The 24,302-nt window shown below is 47.3% G+C and overlaps 1 protein-coding gene and 1 pseudogene across 1 annotated transcript in view; one reads left to right on the top strand and one right to left on the bottom strand.

Annotated features, from left to right (window-relative positions):
- Positions 1-24,302, top strand: part of LOC133381918 (zinc finger protein 420-like) — a 44,391-nt gene that overhangs the window by 2,724 nt on the left and 17,365 nt on the right. The window contains exons 2-6 of the mRNA XM_061621497.1: positions 2,246-2,973; positions 3,315-3,429; positions 3,951-4,030; positions 5,207-5,333; positions 7,274-8,276. Coding sequence (XP_061477481.1) covers positions 2,485-2,973; positions 3,315-3,429; positions 3,951-4,030; positions 5,207-5,333; positions 7,274-8,276 — 1,814 coding nt within the window. The 5' untranslated portion in view covers positions 2,246-2,484. The remainder of the gene's footprint in view (positions 1-2,245; positions 2,974-3,314; positions 3,430-3,950; positions 4,031-5,206; positions 5,334-7,273; positions 8,277-24,302) is intronic.
- The window catches only part of LOC133381895 (zinc finger protein 420-like), a 154,425-nt pseudogene that overhangs the window by 123,378 nt on the left and 6,745 nt on the right, over positions 1-24,302 (bottom strand).

Raw genomic sequence — 24,302 nt, 5'->3', positions numbered from 1 at the left:
TCAGAAGTCTTTGGTGAGGTACCTTGTCAAACGCTTTTTGAAAGTCTAAGTACACTATATCCACTGGATCACCTCTATCTATATGCTTGTTGACACTCTCAAAGAATTCTAATAGGTTACTGAGACAGGACATTCCCTTGCAGAAGCCATGCTGGCTCTGCTTCAGCAAGGCTTGTTCTTCTATGTGCTTAGTTAATCTAGCTTTAATAATACTTTCTACCAGTTTTCCAGGGACAGAAGTTAAGCTAACTGGCCTGTAATTTCCGGGATCCCTTCTGGATCCCTTTTTGAAGATTGGCGTTACATTGGCCACTTTCCAGTCCTCAGGCACAGAGGAGGACCCGAGGGACAAGTTACATATTTTAGTTAGCAGATCAGTAATTTCACATTTGAGTTCTTTGAGAACTCTTGGGTGGATGCCATCCCTGCCCGGTGATTTGTCAGTTTTTATATTGTCCATTAAGCCTAGAACTTCCTCTCTCGTTACCACTATTTGTCTCAGTTCCTCAGATTCCCTTCCTGCAAATGTTAGTTCAGGTTCAGGGATCTGCCCTATATCTTCCACTGTGAAGACAGATGCAAAGAATCCATTTAGCTTCTCTGCAATCTCCTTATCGTTCTTTAGTACACCTTTGACTCCCTTATCATCCAAGGGTCCAATTGCCTCCCTAGATGGTCTCCTGCTTTGAATGTATATATAGAATTTTTTCTTGTTGGTTTTTATGTTCTTAGCAATGTGCTCCTCAAATTCTTTTTTAGCATCCCTTATTGTCTTCTTGCATTTCTTTTGCCAGAGTTTGTGTTCTTTTTTATTTTCTTCATTCGGACCAGACTTCCATTTTCTGAAGGAAGACTTTTTGCCTCTAAGAGCTTCCTTGACTTTGCTCGTTAACCATGCTGGCATCTTCTTGGCCCTGGCGGTACCTTTTCTGATCTGCGGTATGCACTCAAGTTGAGCTTCTAATACAGTGTTTTTAAACAACTTCCAAGCATTTTCAAGTGATGTGACCCTCTGGACTTTGCATATTTGGTTCCCGAGTTTGGATAATTGGTCAGTTGCCTGCTTTGGACGGGGTCATACTCCCTCTGAAAGAGCAGGTCTGTAATCTGGGGGTGCTCCTGGATCCATCTTTGTTACTAGAGGCCCAGGTGACCTCAGTGGCTAGGAGTGCCTTTTACCAGCTTCGGCTGATAAGACAGCTGTGGCCATTTCTGGACTGGGATAGCCTGACTACTGTTGTCCATGGACTGGTAACCTCCAGGCTGGATTACTGTAATGTGCTCTATGTGGGGCTGCCCTTGAGGTTGGTCCAGAAGTTGCAGCTGGTGCAAAATGTGGCAATGAGCTCACCGGGACAGGGTATCGCCTACATGTCACCCCGCTGCTGAAAGAATTGCACTGGCAGCCCATTAGCTACCGGGCCAAGTTGAAGGTTCTAGTTTTGGTATACAAAGCCCTGTAAAGCTTGGGACCAGGATATCTGAAAGACTGTCTTACCCCTTATGTACCCAGTCGATACCTGCGCTCTGCAGGTGAGGGCCTCCTTATCAGGAGGTCTGTTCTGCACAACGTAGGAAATGTATCTTTAGTGTAGTGGCATCTATCCTTTGGAATTCCCTCCCCTTAAATATTAGACAGGCACCATCTCTGTTATCTTTTCAGCACCTATTGAAGACCTTGCTTGCCAGTCTGCGTCTGTGTTGGAATTGCTTTTAAACATGCCTTTAAAGCTTTTTCATAAAGATGTTTTTAAAGATTGTTTTAATATATTTTAATGTCTCTTTTTATGATGTTTTAGAGTGTTTTTAGTGTTTTCGTTTGCCGCCCTGGGCTCCTACTGGGAGGAAGTGGTGACGGTGGTGGTGGTAATAGTAGTAATAGTAATAATAATAATCTGGTTGGCCACTTCCGGGCTATTGCCTGGTCTAGGAGGCTGTGCTTATGTTTTCTTGTTTCTTGTTTTCTTGTTTCTTTTTAATGAAAATGTTGGAGAATATGTCTGAGTGATGGGATGTAATATGGTGGGAGCTCATTATAATGGGGCTCGCTGTACCATGGATTCAGACATACTGTGTGTATCACAATGTCCCCCAAGTAAAATACTACACACAGTCAACAGCTCTCATTATAATGCAGAACCCCCTGTAACACAGGTGCATCCTTTGTTCCCAGACCCCTGCGTTACAACAAGCTTTCACTATACTGTTTTGGTCCCTCTGATTCTTGGTTTTTTCCCACCCACAGGGAGAACTTTGAGTTGATCACTGAAACGCTTCAGTTTTGCTTGTAAATCATCTGTGTGTGTGGAGATTAACAGCACACAGCCCCATGCATGTCAACTCAGAAGTAAAGACCCATTGAATGCAATAGGACCTAACTCCCACGTAGCTGCATAGAGGATTGCAATCTAATTTTTTTTTTCAAGGGCTCTTTGGCCTTGTGAGACTAAGCAGGAGCTCTTTCAAGCAATCTTTGCTCTAGGAATGGAAGGCGCTTTAGAGCAAGGGGGTCTTTTGGCCCTGGTGGGAGCTGAAAGTGACCTCGGAGGGAAAACGGATATGTCAGGCCCAACAGGGGAGGGACCAGGAAAAGGTCCTGATTCCATCCTGGCTGAGAACTGTGGGGAATTCAGGAAAAGAGCTGGGCAGAAGATCCTGGATGAAGGAGTCATCAGTTCGGACATTCAATGCCAGCGTTTCAGGGATTTCCGCTACCAGGAGGCCAAAGACCCCCGAGAGGTTTGCAGCCGACTCCACAATCTCTGCCATCAGTGGCTGAAGCCAAAAAGGCACTCGAAAGCCCAGATGCTGGACCTGGTGGTCCTGGAGCAGTTCCTGGCTGTCCTCCCCCCGGAGATGGAGAACTGGGTGAGGGAATGCAGAGCGGAGACCAGTTCCCAGGCGGTGGCCCTAGCAGAAGGTTTCCTTCTGAGCCAGGTGGAGGGGAAGAGGCAGGAAGAGGAGGAGGAGCAGGTGAGAGAGCGTGTTTTCATCCTGGTAGTTCCAAGGTGCTGAGGAAGCATGCAGAAAGATTACATACTTATGTGCCCCCTGCTAGCACTCTTTTCCAGGACTTGTCCAAGGGAGAGGTTTCACAACCTCTTGAGGTAGATTGTTCCATCAGAGAGATGCTGAATTTGGCACCCTGGAGCTTCCTCGATGCTTCCAGGATGTGGGGATGTCATGCCTGCCCCACTGATTTCTGTAGGTTCTGCTGAGACTTGAGGGACAAGGGTGAGAATCCATCCCTTGGCCTTGTATCATCCCTCTAACTCCTCTCCCTGCTCTCTGCATGGGTTCCTCGCTCGTTTCAGGTGCTGGAGCTGATCATTGATTCCCCCAAGCTGAAGGACAATTTGCCAAGTTCCCATCAGAAGCCGTTCTTCGGGGTGATCGCACAAGAGGGTCAGACTTGGAACATGTTACTGGGTATTATTATTATTATTATTATTATTATTAATTCTGTTTGATTTTATTAAACCTTGTTGGTCGCTTTTCTCCAGAAAGGTGAAACCAAAGCATTTTAGAATCAATAAAAAAATTAAAACCAGTATAAAAACTGAAATTAAATAGAAAAGTAAAAAACATAATGGATAAATATAACAGGTGGTGGAGCAGCTCACCCCCTAAAAGAGGCTTCAACATGACAAGCCCCCCAAAATTAGGAGCTGGATGCCTTTTAGGTGCCTAAGAATAAATCGTGATGGAGCCATGCGTGCCTCCCTAGGGAAGGAGCCTTCTGTGGATGGGGGGCCACCACTGAGAAAGCCCTTAAGGTGTGGGATTCCTCCTTTGGAGGGATATGAAATCCCAACTCTCTCTCGCCTTTTGTGGAAACACTGAATTAATGAGCTGCTTTTATTTCTCTGGCTCCTGGGTCTGGGCAAAGGAGACATTTATTAACAGTGCTTTGAAAAAGTCTGTTTCCGCCCTCTGTGTCTCCTTCACAGGGAATGCATTCCCCTCAGTGGCACTCCCTAAACCGTCTCGTCATAGCAGAGCAGAAACTCCTGCCATGCAGCCAGCTCAGGTAAGGAAAGGATCGTTGAACAACATTTGCAGGGCACAGAGAGGATGGTTGATACCAAAACTCTCTGTGTATATATGTTTATATTTACCTACCCAGGTGAGAGATGGAGGAAAGGGACTTGACCCAGATGGCAGCTGGCAGGAGGGATGGACATTCATCCATAAAAGCTCAACAAAAGTCCGGTCACTCACAGCTTAGCCTCACTCACAAAGGAGAGGGAAGGAGACTCTTGAGTTTTTCTCAGAGGAATGACTGGATGCAAATGTGATTGATTAAACGTTGAGCCTTCCTAATGAGAATATTTATTTTATTTTATTAATCCTGCCCTTCCTCCCAAAGGAGATCAGGGCAGCAAACTACAGAGAACGAAAACGATACAATTCAAACAAAATGAAAACACATTCAAAACATTAAGAATATCTAAAAACATTTACCAATGTTAAGGATATTTGAACACAGTCACATACCCTCACAGCTAATAATTTCAAGGTGCCCAGAAATAGTATCTTTCAGCCATCAAATACCTTCCCCAACCTGTCGCCCTTGGGCTAGTGGGGGGCAGATGGGAGTTATAGTCCAAAGCGATGGACGGCAGCAGGTTGGGGAAGGCTGGTTTTTGGAAACAATTCAGACGGGCAACAGATTGCAATGACTTCTTTAAAAAAAAAATCTTGCAACATCATAACAGGAATAAATGTCACCAAACCCAGAGCAACAAACAGTCCAGAAGCCAGTTAATAAAACTTTGCTATTTCAACAGGCCTTTGAGATCCTTGGGATGGGTTAATCTCCATGATTTGTCATCTATTATATGCTGTAAATGTAAATGTTTTATAAATGTACTGATGACTGTCCAGTATTTTATTTATTGAGACTAATGTGACTGCATTTGATACTATTGCATTTTATCCCATTTTAATGTATGTCGCCTAGAGTGGCTATCTGCCAGATAGGCGACACACAAATTAAATATTATTATTGTTGTTGTTGTTGTTATTATTATTATTATTAAGGGGAGGCTGTGAGCTCTGCTCATCTCCTCACACAATGCTTTCAGACCCCTACAGGAAAATGCCTGTTCCCTGCATGGATCAGATATCTCTTTCCTATTTTGGAGGGCAGAAGAGGACGGATCTCCCATGACCTCCCTGTTAAACTATTTTCTTCCTCTTCCAGGGCCCCCTGTCCTTTGAGGAGGTGGCTGTGTGCTTCACTGAGGAGGAGTGGGCTCTGCTAGATCCGGGCCAAAGAACGTTGTACAGGGAAGTCATGCTGGAGAATTCTCGGAACGTGGCCTCTCTAGGTAAAGGATCCCTCCTCTCTCTGGGTTTAGAGCATTGGGGAAGGCATCGATTCCTGGTCTTCAAGGTGTGGAGCTGGAGATGGTCCCCATACCTCAGCAACTAAGGTCCCCGTGCCTCCGGGGTCTCTGAGAGGGAGAAAAGCCCAGAATCTGCTGATCTTCTCGTCAGAGATGGATGAGGTGGAGATGGGCCTTCCAAAAAGGGCAACCCCTCCAGATTGCACCTCTGCTGAGGTGGGTCTGAGTGCGAAGGATGCTGCTGGCTTCTCCTCAGCTACTCCTCTGACCCACATTTCATTTCCAGCTGAGCAAATGCCCACAAGGACCTGGATGCTTGCCGTTGGGCTGAGGAGCCTGTTATCCCACTTGAGGCCTGCTTGGCACAGTGCATCGTTCAGTCTTTTGCTTTGCTGATGGGGTAATGTGGTGATGTTGTTAATAATAATTACATTTATATCCCACCCTTCTTCCCAAAAGGAGCCCAGGGTGGCAAGCAGCAAGTGATGAAATAATTAAAACTGCTTAAAAAAGAATTCCAATCCAGGTTCCAACTGCGATAAAGATCTCAACTTAAAAGACTTGTTGGAAGAGGAAGGTCTTCTGTAGGTGCCGAAAAGACAACAGAGATGGCGCCTGTCTTAATATTTAAGGGGAGGGAATTCCACAGGGTAGGTGCCGCCACACTAAAGGCCCAATTCCTGTGTTGTGTGGAACAGACCTCCTGATAAGATGGTATCTGCAGGAGGTGGAGACGACAATTTGGCCAAAGAGTGGCTAATTCCAGACCGGTGGTGACGGTGGGTGTCCTGGGGCCACCCAATAGTTGCTCATCTCTTGTAAGCTACAACTGGAATTTCCAATTGACCTTCCATACTATCAGGAGTATTGTGCTTTTTTTATCTTCAAGCAGAGGCTGGACAGCTATCTGCGGGAGATGCTCTAGCTGTGGATTTCCTGCTGTGCGCAGGGGGTTGGACTCGATGGCCTACAAGGCCCCTTCCAACTCTGTGATTCTATGATTCTGATCCTGCTAGTCCTCTCCACACCAGTGGTTGTTGCCTAATTGCTATGGATGAGAAAGGGGAAGGTCCAATTCACCTGAGCAGCCATTTGATGCCAGGCGCACAATTCCTAAAACCCAGGCGTGGGGGCCAATTTATTTCTTTGCTTGTTTATACATACATACCCCGCCTTTTTATCACCCTATTACTTTTTTAATCTTTCAGTTAGCATTAAAATGTTTTTTTAGGCTATTTTCCCCCAAATATTAAGTGAAATACTACTTAAATAAATTACCAGGGCTATTTAAAAAAACCCGCAAGCCTAACATACCTCTCCTAGCCCTGTTGTTCTTGCTCTGCTGTTAGAGTCAGTGTGCTTCCGAACACCAGTTGATGGAAACCGTAGGAGAGGAGAGTGCCTGCAGGCATCCCATAATGGGTGTGTGGCTGGCCACTGTGAGAACAGGATGCTGGACTAGATGGATCTTCTTCTAGCTCCTCTAGAATGTCATGTCAGTGTGTTCCATCCCTCCCTGGTTATCTGGGGAGCATCAACTGTAACATATTTCTGTTGTTAAAACCAAAGGATTTCTGAATTGTACAGTATTTTGATATTTTTGACCTTTTTAGCAAGTGGTATCTGTTGATTAATGCTGTGTTTTAATTCCTGTTTAAGTGTTTTGACTTGTTACTATGGTAAACCACTTTGAGGGTTTTTTTATAGTAAGCAGTTAATAATTTTATTAAATAAAAAAGAAGTGGGTATAATGTAGGAACCCACTTCTGTCGAATATATAGAACCCTCTTAAAACTTTGGAAGGAATTTGGGAACAGAGCTACACATGTGGCCACTTCTTCTCCACAGCAAAGAGTTTGGTCTGATGAGAAGCTTCTTTTTCCTCCCTTGAGCTCTAACCAGGTCTCTCTCTTTTATTTCAGAGGGTGATGGGTGGGCCCCTAAGAATGATGAGGGGCCACATGGAGAGTCGTTAGAAAGGAACAAGTACCGAGAGACAGAAGAGGAAATCCTAAATCATGAGGGGCCAAAAAATCAGGAGGGGAATCAAATGGCAATGTGGAGGCATGAATCCATTCCTTGGCAGGGTGGCAACTTCCTTGAAGTTCCAGTTCAGCAAGAAAAACAGAATGGAATGAAAAGAAATGTCTGCCCAGTGTGTGGGAAAGGATTCAGTCATAAATCGGACCTTAATGTCCATTGGAGAATCCACACGGGAGAGAAACCATTTAAATGTCTGGAGTGTGGAAAGAGCTTCACACAGCGTGCAAATCTCGCATCACATCAAAGAATTCACACGGGAGAGAGACCATATAAATGTTCAGAATGTGGAAAGGGCTTTTATGACAAATCAAGCCTTGCTATACACCAAAGAATTCACACAGGGGAAAAGCCATATCAGTGCTTGGTATGTGGAAAGAGCTTCCATCAAAGTTTTGGTCTTACTTCCCATCAAAGAATTCACACAGGAGAGAAGCCCTATGTCTGTTCATACTGTGGAAAGGGCTTTTATGATAAGCCACACCTTACTAGACACCAAAGAGTTCACACTGGGGAGAAACCATATAAATGTTTGGTGTGTGAAAAGAGCTTTAGTCAGATCACAAGCTACACTTCCCATCAAAGAATCCACACCGGAGAGAGACCCTTTGTGTGCTCACACTGTGGGAAGAGCTTTTATGACAAATCGAACCTTCTTACCCACCAAAGAATTCACACAGGAGAGAAACGATATAAATGCCTAGAGTGTGGGAAGAGCTTCAGCCAGAAAAAAAATCTTACTTGCCATCAAAGTATACACACGGGAGAAAAACCATACCAGTGCCTGGAGTGTGGAAAATATTTTAGGCAGCATACAGACCTTACTTCCCATCAGAGAATTCACACAGGGGAAAAACCCTATCAGTGTCTGGAATGTGGAAAGAGGTTTTATAGAAAAGCAGATCTAAATAGACACCAGAGAATTCACGTGGGAAACCCCGTAATTTCTTGGAATGTTGAAATGCCTTCAGATGGTATATCGGTGTTATGTCCTATCAGAGAATTCAACCAGGAAAACCAGTATGTAACTCCTGAGATGTTGCTAAATCACCCCTTATTAGTCAGTGAAGAATCTACATAGCAGAGACCCCAAATAAATACTTGGGGGGCAGGAACCCAATGTTCCAGACCCCAAATAAATACTGGGGGGGGGCAGAAAGAGGTTCAACCTGAGCAAGCTATATAAATATGCAGACTGTTTTGAGTTTTTTTGTGATAAATCAAACTTTCATGCATACATCATCTGATGCTGATAGTGGGCTCTCCGACACTGGAGGCCTTCAAGAGGCAGCTGGACAGCCATCTGTTGGGAATGCTTTGACTTGGATTCCTGCATTGAGCAGGGGGTTGGACTTGATGGCCTTATAGGCCCTTTCCAACTCTACTATTCTAGGATTCTAGTCCCTTATTTCTTTGTTTGCATATATAATGGCATATAATTTAGCCTTCCCCAACCTGGTGCGCTCCTGGTGTTTGGACTACACTTCCCATCAGCCCCAGCACAGTCCTTTCATTCCAAAATGTCTGGAGGGCACCAGCTTGGTGAAGACTTCCTCAAAGTATTTTTTATAATAATAATTTAATTTGTGGGTCGCCTATCTGGCCAGTGGCCACTCTAGGCGACGTACAATTTAACAACAATTATGTTATGCCTTTCTGGGGCCTGTCGTAACTTTATCAACCGCTTTGCATGAGGATTCCTTATATTCCCTTGTGCCTTAGTTCTGCGCCTGCATTTCTGTTTCTATTTACATTAAGAGAGAGAGAGAGAGAGATTTAATGGAAACTGTTTCTGTCCATTGCCCTGGAATTCTGACTATGCCCTGCCTTTTATAGTGATGCACATTAAAACACTTTAGTTAATTTGGAGTTGCCCTCTGGTGGTAGATCTGAGCAATCTTACAATTATTGCTGAATATCTTGTATTAACAGCATTATATTTATTGACAGTGGGGTCTCTTTTGTTCTTTCAATCTCTTTCCTAGCATGGATTCTCCCTTTTTCACAGCTGCGCCATGTTGCCAAAGCCTGGGAAGGGCTATGTTAGTCTTATTTATTAAATGTATATCCCACCAGGGCTGCAGACACACAAGTGATACAACAGCTAAAATATCTTCCACTGTACCACTGGAAGTCACAGCTTCTTTGAGCAATGGAGGGATGGCATTCTTACTGGAGCGAGAATCCTGTGCTTCGGAGGTGGGATCCCTCCGCCCTGCCTTGCGCAGACACCTGCACTTTGGTCTTCGGTCCAAGTCACCAAAACCTCTGCCTGCCTGCTGTGCTAAGGCCTCCTAGAACATCACAACAGCCAGAGCTGCTGCAAACGTTCAGAGGAATAACCCTGGGTGGCTCAGCCATTGAGGTCATTGGAGGCTTGAAGTCAGGAGCATTGCCCATCCTGTGATGGCCTTAAGGTGTTCCATTGTACTATGGCGCAGTAGTGGGCAGCCTCTGCCCTGTGGACATAATGAGGCCTACTGCGTAGCTGGGCTGAAAGGGAGTTTGAAGGCCTGGCTGATGGGCTGCGGCTACAAAGTCCCTTACATAGTGCTCTCCCCCAATCAGCTGATTGTCGGGGCTCAGCTGGTCATTGGCTTGCAAAGCTCACATCCACAAACAGTAGCCAGCTTCGGCCTTGCAACATCCACTGGCCTCCGCTTGGTCTGTTGGCCAGCTTCAGGCTGTGGGCATCAGCTGCTTTCACGCTGCAATTAGGCAGCCCGCTCCGCAAGGCCCCGGCGAACTTGCCACCTCATCTGCTCCATAGCCACATGATGGCCTGCTCCCATCTTCCAGTTCACGTAGTGGAACCCCGTAGTCTTCCTGGGAGAGATAGATGAGCGGGCTCTTTCATTGTGGCTGAAGGGGAGCTTCGCAAAGAACTTGGGGAGGGGGACGGCTTTCCCTTTGTCCCCTGGGTGACCTAAGGGAAAGATGTGCCCTCCTTAACATGTACTTAGAAGCTGTTTAGTTGGAAGAAGCTCAAGCCATGCTGAACGTCGCCGCCGGTACCTGCTGCATTCTGTCAGGGGAGAGTGAAGGGGGGCTGGGAGGGGGACCCAGGGAGGGAGGGAGGGAGGGGGGAGCTGGTTCCCCCTGTAAGAACTGCCTCTTTGGTGGGGATGCAGGATGAGGCAGTTACTACAGAGAGGAGGGGAGCAACTCCCTCTCAGCCAGCCAGCTGCTCCTTCTCTGTGCTAGCTGCCTCTTTCCCCTGTCTGGACTCCGCTTTCCTTTTGTGACATCACAGGCAGGCAGCAGCCAATTGACAGCTCCTCCCTCCAGGCAGCCAGTGGACAATGGAGCTGCTCCATCCATCCCTCCTCCTTTCCCTCTTTCGCCTTGGCCCACCTCTCTCTGGACTCCGCTTTCCTTTTGTGAAATCACAGGCAGGCAGCAGCAGCCAACTGACAGCTGCCTCTTTCCCCTTGGCCTCCCACTGCTCCACTCACCTGCCATTCCTCTTGTGACATCACAGGCAGGCAGCAGCCCATGGCAACAGCTGGGGAGGCATCACCCCCCTAGAAGTGAGTGCAACTCAGCAATAGCTCTGTCGAGGGAGGCTCAGCCAGGGGCATCCTAGCAAAGGCGCCTCCATCTGCCATGCAGGGCTGGGGGGCGGGCTGGGGGGCCCTCCATCTGTGGTTGGGCTCCAACTCCCGGCAGCCAGGAAGGCGGATGGTTGGGGAGGGATGTGGGGAGGGGGAGTCCAGCAACATCTGGAGGGCACCAAGCCCCTCCCTCCCCCCACATCTAGTAGGGGATGCCTTGGTGAGAGGGCAGCCTTTGGAGGAGGGGCCCAGAAGCTGTTCACGTGGAAATCAAATGGAGGACTCAACTGGAAACTTGGATGGCTGGAGGCCACCACATCCCCTTTGGTTGGGAGTGGCACTGCCTATTTCAGAAGGGAGCTGCCTGTTTTTTGGGGGGTGGGGGATGTTCTGAGCATCATCAGTGAAATGGGTATTTGATTGACTGATTGAAATATTTATAATCCACACTTTCATTCAATCTATCAAGCCGTTATACAACATGCGAAAAAAATCAGTAAAAGTATCCATATATTAAAAACATAATTAAACGCATCAATAAAACATCAATAGATAACAGGGTGGTGGTGGTGGTGGTGTTTTTAAAAAAAACCTATTGTAAAGGGCTGTCCAAATAATTCCATTTTCAGACAACGTCTAAAAGTAGGCAGGGAAGGGATAATGGTGCCCACAACAATTTCTTTGATATCTAAATATGTCCCCACCCAGGCCCAAAAGGGATGGGGGCCCCTGTGTTAGATTGTTGGACTAGGACTAAGGAGGCCTGGGTTAAAATCCACACTTAGCCTTGAGGATCCCTGGGTGAGGCTTAAAAAGAAGAGGAGGAGGAGGAGTTGCTCTTTCCCAGATGTGCCCACCTGGCTATACGGTTCAACACTGTGGTAGATCCGAGGGTCGGGGAGGTGGGGTTGCTGTGGCCTATAGGAGCTCTCTCTCGCTCATCAGGCACCCTGTCCAGTTGGCGACTGGTCGGGAGTGTCTTCACCTTGTGCTGGGTCAAAGAGACAGACTGGGAATCCTGTTGGTGTACCGCCCACCCTGCTGCCCAACAGCTTCCCTAACTGAGCTGACTGAGGTAGTCTCGGAGGTATTGTTGAGGTCTCCCAGACTATTGGTACTGGGGGACTTCAACATTCATGCCGAGACTGCTCTTACTGGGGCAGCTCAGGACTTCATGGCAACCATGGGGCTGTCTCAATTTGTTACTGGCCCAACGCATGTGTCAGGGCATACCCTTGATTTGATCTTCGCCACTGGACATGGAGATAGTGATCTGGAGGTGGGGAGCCTTTCAACAACCCCATTGTCATGGACAGATCACTGCTTGCTGAAGTTTAGTCTTACAGCACCCCTTTGCCTCCACAAGAGTGGGGGACCTATTAAGTTAGTCCGACCCCGGAGACTAATGCATCCACAGGGTTTCCAGAGGGCTCTGGGGGGGTTTCCGGCTGATAAGACTGGCGCTCCTGTCGAAGCCCTGGTCGAATTATGGAACACCGAAATGACCCGGGCCGTGGACACGATCGCTCCTGCGCGCCCTCTCCCTTGCAGAGCCCATGTAGCTCCGTGGTATACCCCGGAGCTGAGAGTGATGAAGCAAGAGAGGAGGAGGCTTGAGTGCAGATGGAGGCAAACTCCTGACGGATACAATCATGCCTTGGTAAGTGCATCTACTAAAAGGTATATAGAAGCGGTGAGGGCAGCAAAAAAGCGGTATTTTGCTGCCTCTATTAAATCATCTCTTAACCGCCCAGCGGAGCTCTTTAAAGTTGCCCGAGGGCTTCTTCATTCTAGCCCTTCGAATATCTTAGAACCATCTCAAACCCGCTGTAATGACTTTGCTGTGCACTTCCAAGATAAAATCTCTTGCATCCGCCGGGACTTAGACTCCAATATTATGGCAGTTGAACCCAATGAGGTATCCGGAGCACGGTCTTGTCCTCATTTATTGGATGAATTTCAGTTGGTACAGCTTGAGGACGTTGACAAGATACTTGGACTGGTGCGTGCAACCACTTCCATACTGGATCCTTGCCCCTCTTGGCTAGTGAAAGCTGCCAGGGTTGGAACAGCCGGCTGGGCCAGGGAAGTGATAAATGCCTTCTTGAGAGAGGGAGTGGTCCCCTGCTGTCTGAAAGAGGCGGTGGTGAGACCACTCCTGAAGAAGTCTTCCCTGGACCCAGATAACCTGAACAACTATAGACCGGTTGCGAACATCCCATTTTTGGGCAAGGTTCTAGAGCGTGTGGTTGCCAACCAGCTCCAGGTACTCTTGGATGAAACCAATTATCTGGATCCATTTCAATCCGGTTTCAGACCCGGTTTCGGCACCGGAACAGCCTTGGTCGCCCGGTATGATGACCTATGTTGGGAGAGAGACGGGGGGAGTGTAACCCTGTTGATTCTGCTTGACCTCTCAGCTGCTTTTGATACCATCGACCATGGTATCCTTCTGGAGAGACTCGCAGAATTGGGAGTTGGAGGTACTGCTTGGCGGTGGCTCCGCTCCTACTTGGCGGATCATCTCCAGAAGGTAGGGCTAGCGGAACACTACTCAACGCCCTGGACTCTCCATTGTGGAGTCCCGCAGGGATCGGTTCTGTCCCCTATGCTCTTTAACATCTACATGAAGCCGCTGGGAGCGGTCATCAGGAGTTTTGGAGTGCGTTGTCACCAGTATGCTGATGACACGCAACTCTATTTCTCCTTATCTTTTTCAGGTGAGGCTGTTAACGTGCTGAACCGTTGCCTAGCCGCGATAATGGACTGGATGAGAGCTAACAAATTGAAGCTCAATCCTGACAAGACTGAGACGCTGTTGGTGGGTGCCTTCTCGACCCAGGTGGTGGATGTTCAACCTGTTCTGGATGGGGTTACACTGCCCCTGAAGGAACAGGTTAAAGGTTGGGGGTCCTTTTCGATCCATACCTGTCTCTTGAGGCTCAAGTGGCCTCGGTGGCACGTAATGCATTCTACCATTTTCGGTTGGTAGCCCAGCTACGCCCCTATCTGGATAATGTTGACCTCACCTCAGTCGTGCATGCTCTGGTAACCTCGAGATTGGACTACTGCAATGCACTCTATGTGGGGCTGCCTTTGAAGACAATTCAGAAACTACAGCTAGTGCAAAACGCAGCAGCCAGACTGCTGACGAGGACCAGACGGTCCTCACATGTAACACCTGTTCTGGCGCGTTTGCACTGGCTACCTATTTGTTTCCGGGCTAGATTCAAAGTGCTAGTTTTGACTTATAAAGCCTTACACGGTGCGGGACCACAATACCTTGCGGAACGCCTCTCCCGCTATGAACCTACCCGATCACTACGTTCAACATCTAAGGCCCTCCTCCGAGTCCCGTCCCATAGGGAAGCTCGGAGGGCTGTTACTAGATCTAGGGCCTTTTCAGTAGTGGCCCCCGAATTATGGAACAGTCTCTTCGATGAGGTGCGCCTGGCGCCTACTCTTCTATCTTTTCGGCGCCAGGTTAAAACCTTTTTTAGCGTTTGACAAGGTACCTCACCAAAGGCTTCTGAGGAAGCTTAGCAGTCATGGAATAAGAGGAGAGGTCCTCTTGTGGATAAGGAATTGGTTAAGAAGCAGAAAGCAGAGAGTAGGAATAAATGGACAGTTCTCCCAATGGAGGGCTGTAGAAAGTGGAGTCCCTCAAGGATCGGTATTGGGACCTGTACTTTTCAACTTGTTCATTAATGACCTAGAATTAGGAGTGAGCAGTGAAGTGGCCAAGTTTGCTGATGACACTAAATTGTTCAGGGTTGTTAAAACCAAAAGGGATTGCAAAGAGCTCCAAAAAGACCTCTCCAAACTGAGTGAATGGGCGGAAAAATGGCAAATGCAATTCAATATAAACAAGTGTAAAATTATGCATATTGGAGCAAAAAATCTGAATTTCACATATATGCTCATGGGGTCTGAACTGGCGGTGACCGACCAGGAGAGAGACCTCGGGGTTGTAGTGGACAGCACGATGAAAATGTCGACCCAGTGTGCGGCAGCTGTGAAAAAGGCAAATTCCATGCTAGCAATAATTAGGAAAGGTATTGAAAATAAAACAGCCGATATCATAATGCCATTGTATAAATCTATGGTGCGGCCACATTTGGAATACTGTGTACAGTTCTGGTCGCCTCATCTCAAAAAGGATATTATGGAGTTGGAAAAGGTTCAGAAGAGGGCAACCAGAATGATCAAGGGGATGGAGCGACTCCCTTACGAGGAAAGGTTGCAGCATTTGGGGCTTTTTAGTTTAGAGAAAAGGCGGGTCAGAGGAGACATGATAGAAGTGTATAAAATTATGCATGGCATTGAGAAAGTGGATAGAGAAAAGTTCTTCTCCCTCTCTCATAATACTAGAACTCGTGGACATTCAAAGAAGCTGAATGTTGGAAGATTCAGGACAGACAAAAGGAAGTACTTCTTTACTCAGTGCATAGTTAAACTATGGAATTTGCTCCCACAAGATGCAGTAATGGCCACCAGCTTGGATGGCTTTAAAAGAAGATTAGACAAATTCATGGAGGACAGGGCTATCAATGGCTACTAGCTGTGATGGCTGTGCTCTGCCACCCTAGTCAGAGGCAGCATGCTTCTGAAAACCAGTTGCCGGAAGCCTCAGGAGGGGAGAGTGTTCTTGCACTCGGGTCCTGCTTGTGGGCTTCCCCCAGGCACCTGGTTGGCCACTGTGAGAACAGGATGCTGGACTAGATGGGCCACTGGCCTGATCCAGCAGGCTCTTCTTATGTTCTTATGTTCTTTTTATTTTCCCAGGCATTTTAATTGCTTCATGTTAAGTTAACTGTATATTACGTTGTTAAATGCTTAAGTTGTTTGTTTTAGGGATTTTATCTGTTTTTTACTGTATTGTATTTTATTCCTTGCTGTGAACCGCCCAGAGAGCCATTGGCTAAGGGCGGTATAGAAATGGAAATAAATAAATAAATAAATAAAGAGGGCAGAGGACGTAATAAATGTAATGTCATCTCTAAATGGGTCACCTGAGGCATAGATGTGCCCCAAAGAACACTGGGAGGCCCTGGCTGGATCAGGCACACAGAACCCCACAGATTCAGTGGAAGGAACCTCGCAGCTGGGTGGGGCCAAAGAGGCTCTTCGAGTTCAGCATCCTCTTCTCACAGTGGCCCAAAAGTGGGATGTGAGCGCAAGAGCAATCGTCTCCCTTCCTGCCGTTCCTGCAGCTGGTATTTGGGGGCTTAGAGCTGTGGAGGCAGAATATAGCCATCGTGGCTAGTAGCCACTGTCTTGTCATGCTTTACCCCCAAACTCTGGCAACAAAGGCATTGGAAGGATTCTGGGGTTCCTCTTCTGAAATGGGAAGAAAATCCTCCCCCAGCCTGGCAGGACTCCTGTGCTCTGTATTCTTCTCTTCCCTTGGGGAACTTCTTCAATTGCCCAGGACTGGCTTTAACCAGGATCTCTCCTGACTGCACGGGGCTGGGTTAGGCTGTTAGTTATGTTTGTCTTTATTTACCTATATTTGCACATCTCGCCTTTCCTCCAAGGACATAGAGGCGGTGTGCATGATTCTTTCCCTCCCCCTCATTTTATCCTCACAAGAACCCCATGAGGTAGGTATTAAACTGCGAGGCAGCGTGGCTGGCCCAAGACAGCCATTTTAACGATTCTTCTGAAGTGCTTTTAATGGCTTTTTTAAAAAAAAAATATTGCTGCTGCCCCAAGGACAGTATATAAACGCACTAATTAATTAATTAATTAATTAACGCAGTGAGCTTCATGGCCAAGAAGGGATTTGATCCAACTTTTCTGAGAACGTAGGAAGCTGCTTTTGTACTGAGTCAGACGGCAATGTGTGTGTGTACTTATGAATTCTGTATGTTTTTTAAAATGGTACACACAACAAGCAACTAACAAGTGTAATTAATAATATTGTCTACACTGACCAGCAGCAGCTCCCCAGGATGGGGTCTTACCAGTTGAACCCAGGACCTTCCACATGCAAAGCAGATGCTCTGCCTCAGAGCGACAGCCCTTCTCCACCGGTGCAGCTGGACACTGCCCTCCCTTTCCAACTTCCCCAAGAGGTGTGGTTTTAATATACTACACAGGTGAACCCTTCGCCGCATGGCACACACCTCCATCCTTCTTGGCTGCACTGTCCACTGCCCAATACTTCCTATCCATGTTGGTACCAAAAGGTCCAGAGGGTGAGACGAACAGGGTCATCTCTTTTCCATCTCTGCCTGCAAGCTGCTACTCTGAGGCCCTCACTCCCTGCCTTGAAGAGTGAGAGTGAGGAAGTAATTTTATGCAGCTGCCACTTCACTGAATAATAGGAGAGTTGGAAGGGGCCTATAAGGCCATCAAGTCCAACCCTTCCTTCACCAGCCTGGTGTCCTCTTGACAGTTTGGACCCCAACTCCTATCAGCAGCTGATGAATAAAGGTTCAAAACATTTAGAGGGCAGCAGATTGGCAAAGTCTGCCCCCCCAACTGAGTCAGAAATCTGAGATCTCGATGCTGCCCGCAGAAACGACTTTGAAAGAGGACTGGAGGAACAGCAGGACAAAGGGGGCAAGGAAAGAGGGGACCCAGAAGTGGATCTTGTTCAATTAAAAAAAAAGATTTGCACAATTTTGCTAGTTCGATAGTTAAAATACTTTTTAAAACAGCATCAGCAGCCAAGCGTTTCTTAGTCACTGCTGCAGGGAGGTTGGAGAGAGGCTGTAGTTCAGGGAGAACAATGTTTCTTGCTTCAAAGCAGCTAATTACCCAGGCTCTCAGTGGATAATGAGCCCTGACCACCCAGAAATTTTGCATTTTGAGGAGGGCAGGGGAGGGGAAGTCGCAGCTGCCGACTCGGTTTGAATCTTGGTCATGTTCTGATTTGGCATTCATGAATGCTCTCCCCCACCCACACACCCCCTTTTGTACCATTCCTCCCTTTCATCCCCTGTGAAACCTAAGAAGTCTGCCTTATCCCGAGTCAGACCACTGCTCCATCTAGCTCAGCACTGTCAGGCAGCGTCTCTCCAGCGTCGCACCCTCTCCCAGCCCCACCTGGAGAGGCTGGGGACTGAACCTGGGGCCTTCTGCACGCCAGACAGATGACCCTCCCGTGAGCTGCAGCCTCTCCCCAGCCTGCAACAGAGGACTCAGAGCAGCATGATTTTAAAAAACGATGCGTCAGTATTGACGCAAGCAGTCTCTCTCGGGTGTTTACGAAAGACATAAAATAAACTATTTTTAACAACAAAAATTGTCAGATGTGCAACAGAGGGACTTGCACAAAAGCACCTGTCACCTTCTGCTCCGAAGGGTTCTTCTGCCCCAGCTACAAGGGGCAGCGCCCCAGGAGGCACCCACTCCCCCTCCTCTGTTCAAGCCCTTCTGCCTTCTTGTGAATGCAGGGATAGGGCGCTTCTTGCACAGACATGCAAGCACTATCACCCAACCCATGCCTTTTCTTTTCTTTAGGTCCAGAAGTCTCTCGCCCAGTGTGGGTTGGTGCCCCTGGGGACTGGCAGGGCAGAAGGCAGGGAAGCCCAACAGGCTTGTCCCTCCTCCTCCTTGCTGAGTTCTACAAAAGCAACACTGAGACTACAGAGGAGGAGGCAGCCAACAGCCAGGGGCACCCCCTGGACGGGTTATCAGTGGGGTTGGCTGATGGCAGACAGGTGTTGTTAATTGGGGACACCATAGTAAAACAAAGAATGAGGAAATAGGGATTATATATGTAATGGCTTTATTAACCCAATCTACAAAATCATAAAATAACACCTACACATGATAGGAAGCGTCAGATATTAGATAGATAGATATAGATATAAAACGATTATAGACTAGAAATCCGGTAAATCAAAAGGCATTGCAGAAAAAAAGACAGAAAAGCTTTGCACACATCCATCAGGGAACACAGCATGCCAAACCAAGAACAAAGGGCTTCTGTGGCGAGAGCTCGAGATCAAGAGCCAACCCTTTTGGGGGGCATTTTCTATGGCCCACCTCTAAAAAAGAATTATCTAAGTGTCCTTGAATGTTAAGTGTTGACCTCATTACATTCTGTGTGGTGCTTCCACAGCCTTCAGTATGTAACATGCTCATGTACCAGTTCTAAGCATTTTGCTCCATCTCTCCCCCCTCCCAATGAATGACATTTGAAAGAGAGGCAAACTGGGATGCCAGATTTAAAGTGAAGGATCCAGTGGGTAACGCTGCTGTGGACCAGACTGCCTTTGGGTACAACCATGGTTATCCTTTCCGATATCTAAGGGTTTCCGGGACCTCCTAACCAAAAGGTCCTCCTTGAGAAAACACAAACAGAAACACACGCACGGTACAAACAAGTGGCTGCAGCAAAGGGTCACGCCCTTTTCAAAGCATTCCGTTCCCTGTTTCTCTGTTCCAACAGACCCTCAGCATTGCACTGGAGGCCCACTGAGCATGCTCAGTTCTCATTAAGCTGTTTTAGGTCCTCTCACCCCACTCCCTGACAGGCATTTTTTTCCCTAATTTTTTTTTTCACTTCTCCAAGCTTTGGGGTTCCATTAAAACCAGCTTATACCACCCCCTGGTGCATGGCTGGTTTCATTTGGGCTTCATAAGGATCCACACTAGGAGAGCCCATTTGCTATGAGAACCCTATCTAGTAACAGCCCATCCAGACAGGAGTTTTATGGCAGGTGCGTTCTGCAACACGTACATGACACAAGAATAGCGCATTTATTCTGCTTTCTCCAATGTCTGGAGGGGCTATAGCATAATAAACGTAGCAATACCCCCTCTAGCCCCCACAAAGTTTGCACTGTCAAAAAAGTTTTGGGGTTTCAGTAGGACATGCCTTGACTGGAAAAAAAAAAGCATGTCTGCCCCCAAACCTTTGCAGGTACAAACAGTAATGAAAGGGGAATTGCATGTGACTGCCCCGATAGCATCGTGAACGCAAATCGTTACGAATGCGCAATAAAACAGCCATCTGGATGGTCCCTTAATGTGGTTCCAGATTCTGGAAGGTGGGGTTGGGGGAACTCTTGCTTGACTCTTTGATCTCTGGTGACCTGCAGGATTCCATCTTCTCCCCACACATGGCTACCAGCCACAATGGCTATGTTCCACCTCCACTGTGAGAAGCAATATGGTTCTCAAAACCAGTTCCTGGGAATCGCAAGTGGGGAGATTCCTACTGTTGTGCTCAGGTCCTTCTTGTGGGCTTCCCTTTGGGGCCTCTTGTTATCCAGTGTGCGAACAGTCATCTAATTTGGTATAAAACAACTTCCTGTGTTCCATGCTCCAAAGGCAGCTGGTTTTTCCACCCTCACACATTCTCGTGAGTGCAGTTTGCATGATGGAAGGAGGGTTTTTTCTAACCTTTTTTCATATTTCATATATAGTTCATCTCAAATTGGAGGCTCCTATTAAAGTCTCATTGGTCAAAAAAGCTCTCATCTAATTATTTACACATATCTACCAGAGGCATGAGTCATTTAAAAGGTAGCATCTGTGCTCCACCTCAAGTCCTTTCCTCGTTCCGAGCTTTCCTATAATTCACCAAAGTGTCTCTGGTATAATTTATTTTTTTTTAAAAAAAATTATGATTTCTCTTCTGGCAGAAGCTCCACACACTGAACATTTACATGGTGCTTCAAATGATAAGCAAGGCTGTTGCTCCGACTGAAGCTCCTTCCACACTCGGAGCACTGATACGGTTTTTCTCCCGTGTGGGTTCTTTGATGAGAAGTAAGGTTTATCCTCTGACTGAAGCCCTTCCCACACTCTGAGCATTTATAGGGCTTTTCTCCTGTGTGGATTGTGCGATGTAAAGTAAGGCTCACCCTCTGGCTGAAACTTTTTCCGCACTCAGTGCACTGGTATGGCCTCTCCCCTGTGTGAACCGTCCGATGTCGAGTAAGGTTGATCTTCTGACGGAAGCTCTTTCCGCAGTCCAAGCATTTGTAGGGCTTCTCTCCTGTGTGAACTCTTTGATGTTTATAAAGGGTGGAGCTCTCACTGAAGCGCCTTCCACACTCAGAACATTCAAATGGTTTCTCCCCGGTGTGAATTCTTTGATGTCTTAGCCGGCTATTGCTACATCTGAAGCTCTTTCCACATACTGTGCACATCCACCATTCCTCTCCTGTATGAACTCTCTGATGTCTAGTAAGGTGGTACCTCTGGCTGAAACTCTTTCCACACACTGAGCATATCCACCACTTCTCACCTGTGTGGACTCTTTGATGTCTAGTAAGGCTGTAGCGCCGATTGAATACCTTTCCGCACTCAGAGCATTCCAGCAATGCGTCCCGCTTATTGATTCTCTGATGTCTCCTGACGTTGGGCTTGGCAGTCAAGTTTTCTGCACATGGAGGGAGTGCCTGCGTTTCACTTCTTTCCCAACATTCTTCTTGGGTTGGCATTTTGTGGAAGTTGGTGCCTTGGAGCAAAATGTTCTCCTCCTTACAAACCCGCTCTTGTGTCTCAGGTTCACTTCTCTGTAGTTTGGCAACTATCCCATTCTCCATCGCTTCCCCTGAAGGAAGAAAAGAAAAAGGAAATCCTTGATAGTGGAGCAAAACCCGAATTTATTGAACAGAAAAAGACTGGATGGGGGGAGGGTGGAAGCTGCCTCTACCTAGGTCACCTGTGTTAGAACAGCTTTTCCACAACCCCTGACGCTCTCTGGATGTTTTGGAGTACAGCTCCCATCAGCCCCAGCATCGTACAGCCCTGTTGGCCTGTGCTGATGGGAGCTGTACAGTCCAAAACATCCAGAGAGCATCAAGGGTTGTAGCCAATCCTAGTCCTACTCAGAGTAGACACACTGAAATTAATAGGCATGACTAAGTTGGGTTCATTATTACATTTATATCCAGTCCTTTGTCTCAGAAGGAGCCATTAATTTCAATGGGCCTACCCCAAGGTTGAAAAAACTGATTTATAAGAATATATATATCCCTTTTTTGGGGCCCTACAGAGAGCCTCCCAAACAGCTTGCAATCAAACACACCGTTAAGAGTCAGCTGATGAGGCAGAGCGGACAAGGCATTCAGCAGCGTGCATCAGTCCCGGCTAAAAACACTACCACAATGTGGCGAGCTGTGAACCAGCACTGATACCAGTTGGTCCAGACTGACCTTCCTCAGATGGTGGTCTTGCTTGAATAGAAGGGGTGCAACTGACTCAGCACCCCCTCCTTCCCCTATCCCAGGGATGGGGAAGCTGTGGCCCTCCTGGAGCTTGCTGGGAGTCTGGCTCCCATCAGCCAGCCAGCATGGCCAGTGGTCAGAGCTGATGATGGGAGTTCCAGTGCCGCCATGTCTAGAGGGCCACAGGTAAGATGTCCCATTTCTGCCCTGGGTGCTGCCAGAGGACAGAACAGTCTCCGCTTCCGCTCATTTGCAGGAAGAGTGTCCTTCATGCCTGGGGGAGAAAGCAAATTTGGTGCAACTTCTCCTTCTCTAGCTGATGGACAGGTCAGGCTGGCCTCCCCACCGCTGAGACATTTTTATTTTTATTTTTTTGCATTTATATCCCACCTTTATCCCAATGAGCTTGGCAGCGTACATGGTCCCCCCCTCCCCATTTTATCCTCACAACAACTCTGTAAGGTAGGTTTTACTGAGAAACAGTAACTGGCTCAAGGTTACCTAGTGAGCTTCATGGCTAAGAGGGGGAACTGAACCCTGGCCTCCCAGGTCCCAGTCTAACCATTATACCACAGTGCCTCTCTTCCCAGGAGGTAGGTGGTCCAGCCTCCCAGTGGCCCTCGGTCCCCTGGCCAATGGTTGGGGCCAGACTTTGCTCCCTTTCTGCTCTCCTGTACCAGGGAAATACTTTCAATAACCAAAGGAGCTCAACTCAACAACCAAAGGCTGCATTAACAGAAGTAGTTTCCAAATTGTGTTTTGACTGGACACCAAGAAAAACTTCCTAACTGTTAGAGCCATATGACAATGGAAGCAATTACCTAGAGAGGTAGTGGGCTCTCCGACACTGGAGGCATTCAAGAGGCAGCTGGACAGCCATCTGTTGGGAATGCTTTGATTTGGATTCCTGCATTGAGCAGGGGGTTGGACTTGATGGCCTTATAGGCCCCTTCCAACTCTACTATTCTATGATTCCAAATATTAGTTCCCCTCTATTCGGCACTGGTTACACCTCATCTTGAGTACTGGGTCCAGTTCTGTTCTCTGCACTTTAAGAAGGATGCAGACAAACTGGAACGAGTTCAGAGGAGGGCAACAAGGATGATCAGGGGACTAGATACAAAGCCCTATGAGGAGAGACTGAAAGAACTGGGCATGCACTCGTCAAGTACTTGAAAGGTTGTTCTCTGTCATACAGAATGCGGGAAATGGACTAATAGGCTCAAGTTGCAGAAAGCCAGATTTCGACTAGACATCAGGATAAACTTCCTAACTGTCAGAGTGGTATGACAATGGAACCAATAACCTTGGAAGGTGGTGGGCTCTCCAACACTGGAGGTATTCAAGAGGCAGCTGGACAGCCACCTGTTGGGGATGCATTAATTGGGATACCTGCACTGAGCACGAGGGTGGACTTGATGGCCTCTACTATTCCAGCTCTACTATTGTACGATTCTATGAACTGTTGACAACTCGTTCTTCAGGCTTACAGAGGCAGCTGATTTAAACAAAGTGGGTTTATCTGCTGCTGGACAGCTGTTTTATGATGCCGATTGGTTTTATGGTCCCCTTGTTCTTTATTGTCTTTTTGATGGCTATTGAAGATCTTCCTTTAAGTGGAGATTCTTATCCCAGTGAGTCTGTATCTGCATTGGATGTGAAACTGTTTTCACTTTTTTTCATATATGACATTCCTTTATGTAAGTTTTTGTTAATGTCTGTTAAATTGCTATGAGATTTCAGAAGAAGCAATTCACAAATAAAATAAATAATAATGTATTTTAACTGGAGAGGCCTCTGCATGAACACTGTGAGGCCACTCCTGGATTCTAACTTGTCACTGGAGTCCCAAGTGGCTTCTGTGGCTAGGAGCGCTTATGCCCGGGCCTCAGTTGTCCATGCTCTGATGATTTTCCATCTGGATTACTGTAATGTGCTCTAAGTGGGGCTGCCCTTGAAGACGGTCTGGAGGCTGCAGCTAGTGCAGAATGCACATAAAGCCCTAAATGGCTTGGGACCAAGTACCTAAAGGAATGCCCTTCTCAGTATTAGCCATCTTGGGCCCTACAATTGACAGGTGATGCCTTGTTAGAGGTGCCGCTACTGGCTGCTGTTTGGCTGGTGCTGACCTGTGACTGGGACTTTTCAGTGGTGGGTCCCCATTAGTGGAATCCCCTCCCCACCCCCATGAGATGCATCTGTCTCCTTCATTATTGACTTTT

Source organism: Rhineura floridana, chromosome 3 (genome assembly GCF_030035675.1).
Source record: "Rhineura floridana isolate rRhiFlo1 chromosome 3, rRhiFlo1.hap2, whole genome shotgun sequence".
NCBI classification, from domain to species: Eukaryota; Metazoa; Chordata; class Lepidosauria; order Squamata; family Rhineuridae; genus Rhineura; species Rhineura floridana.
The sequence above is the reverse complement of the archived record's forward strand: the minus strand, read 5'-3'. Positions and strand labels throughout refer to the sequence as shown.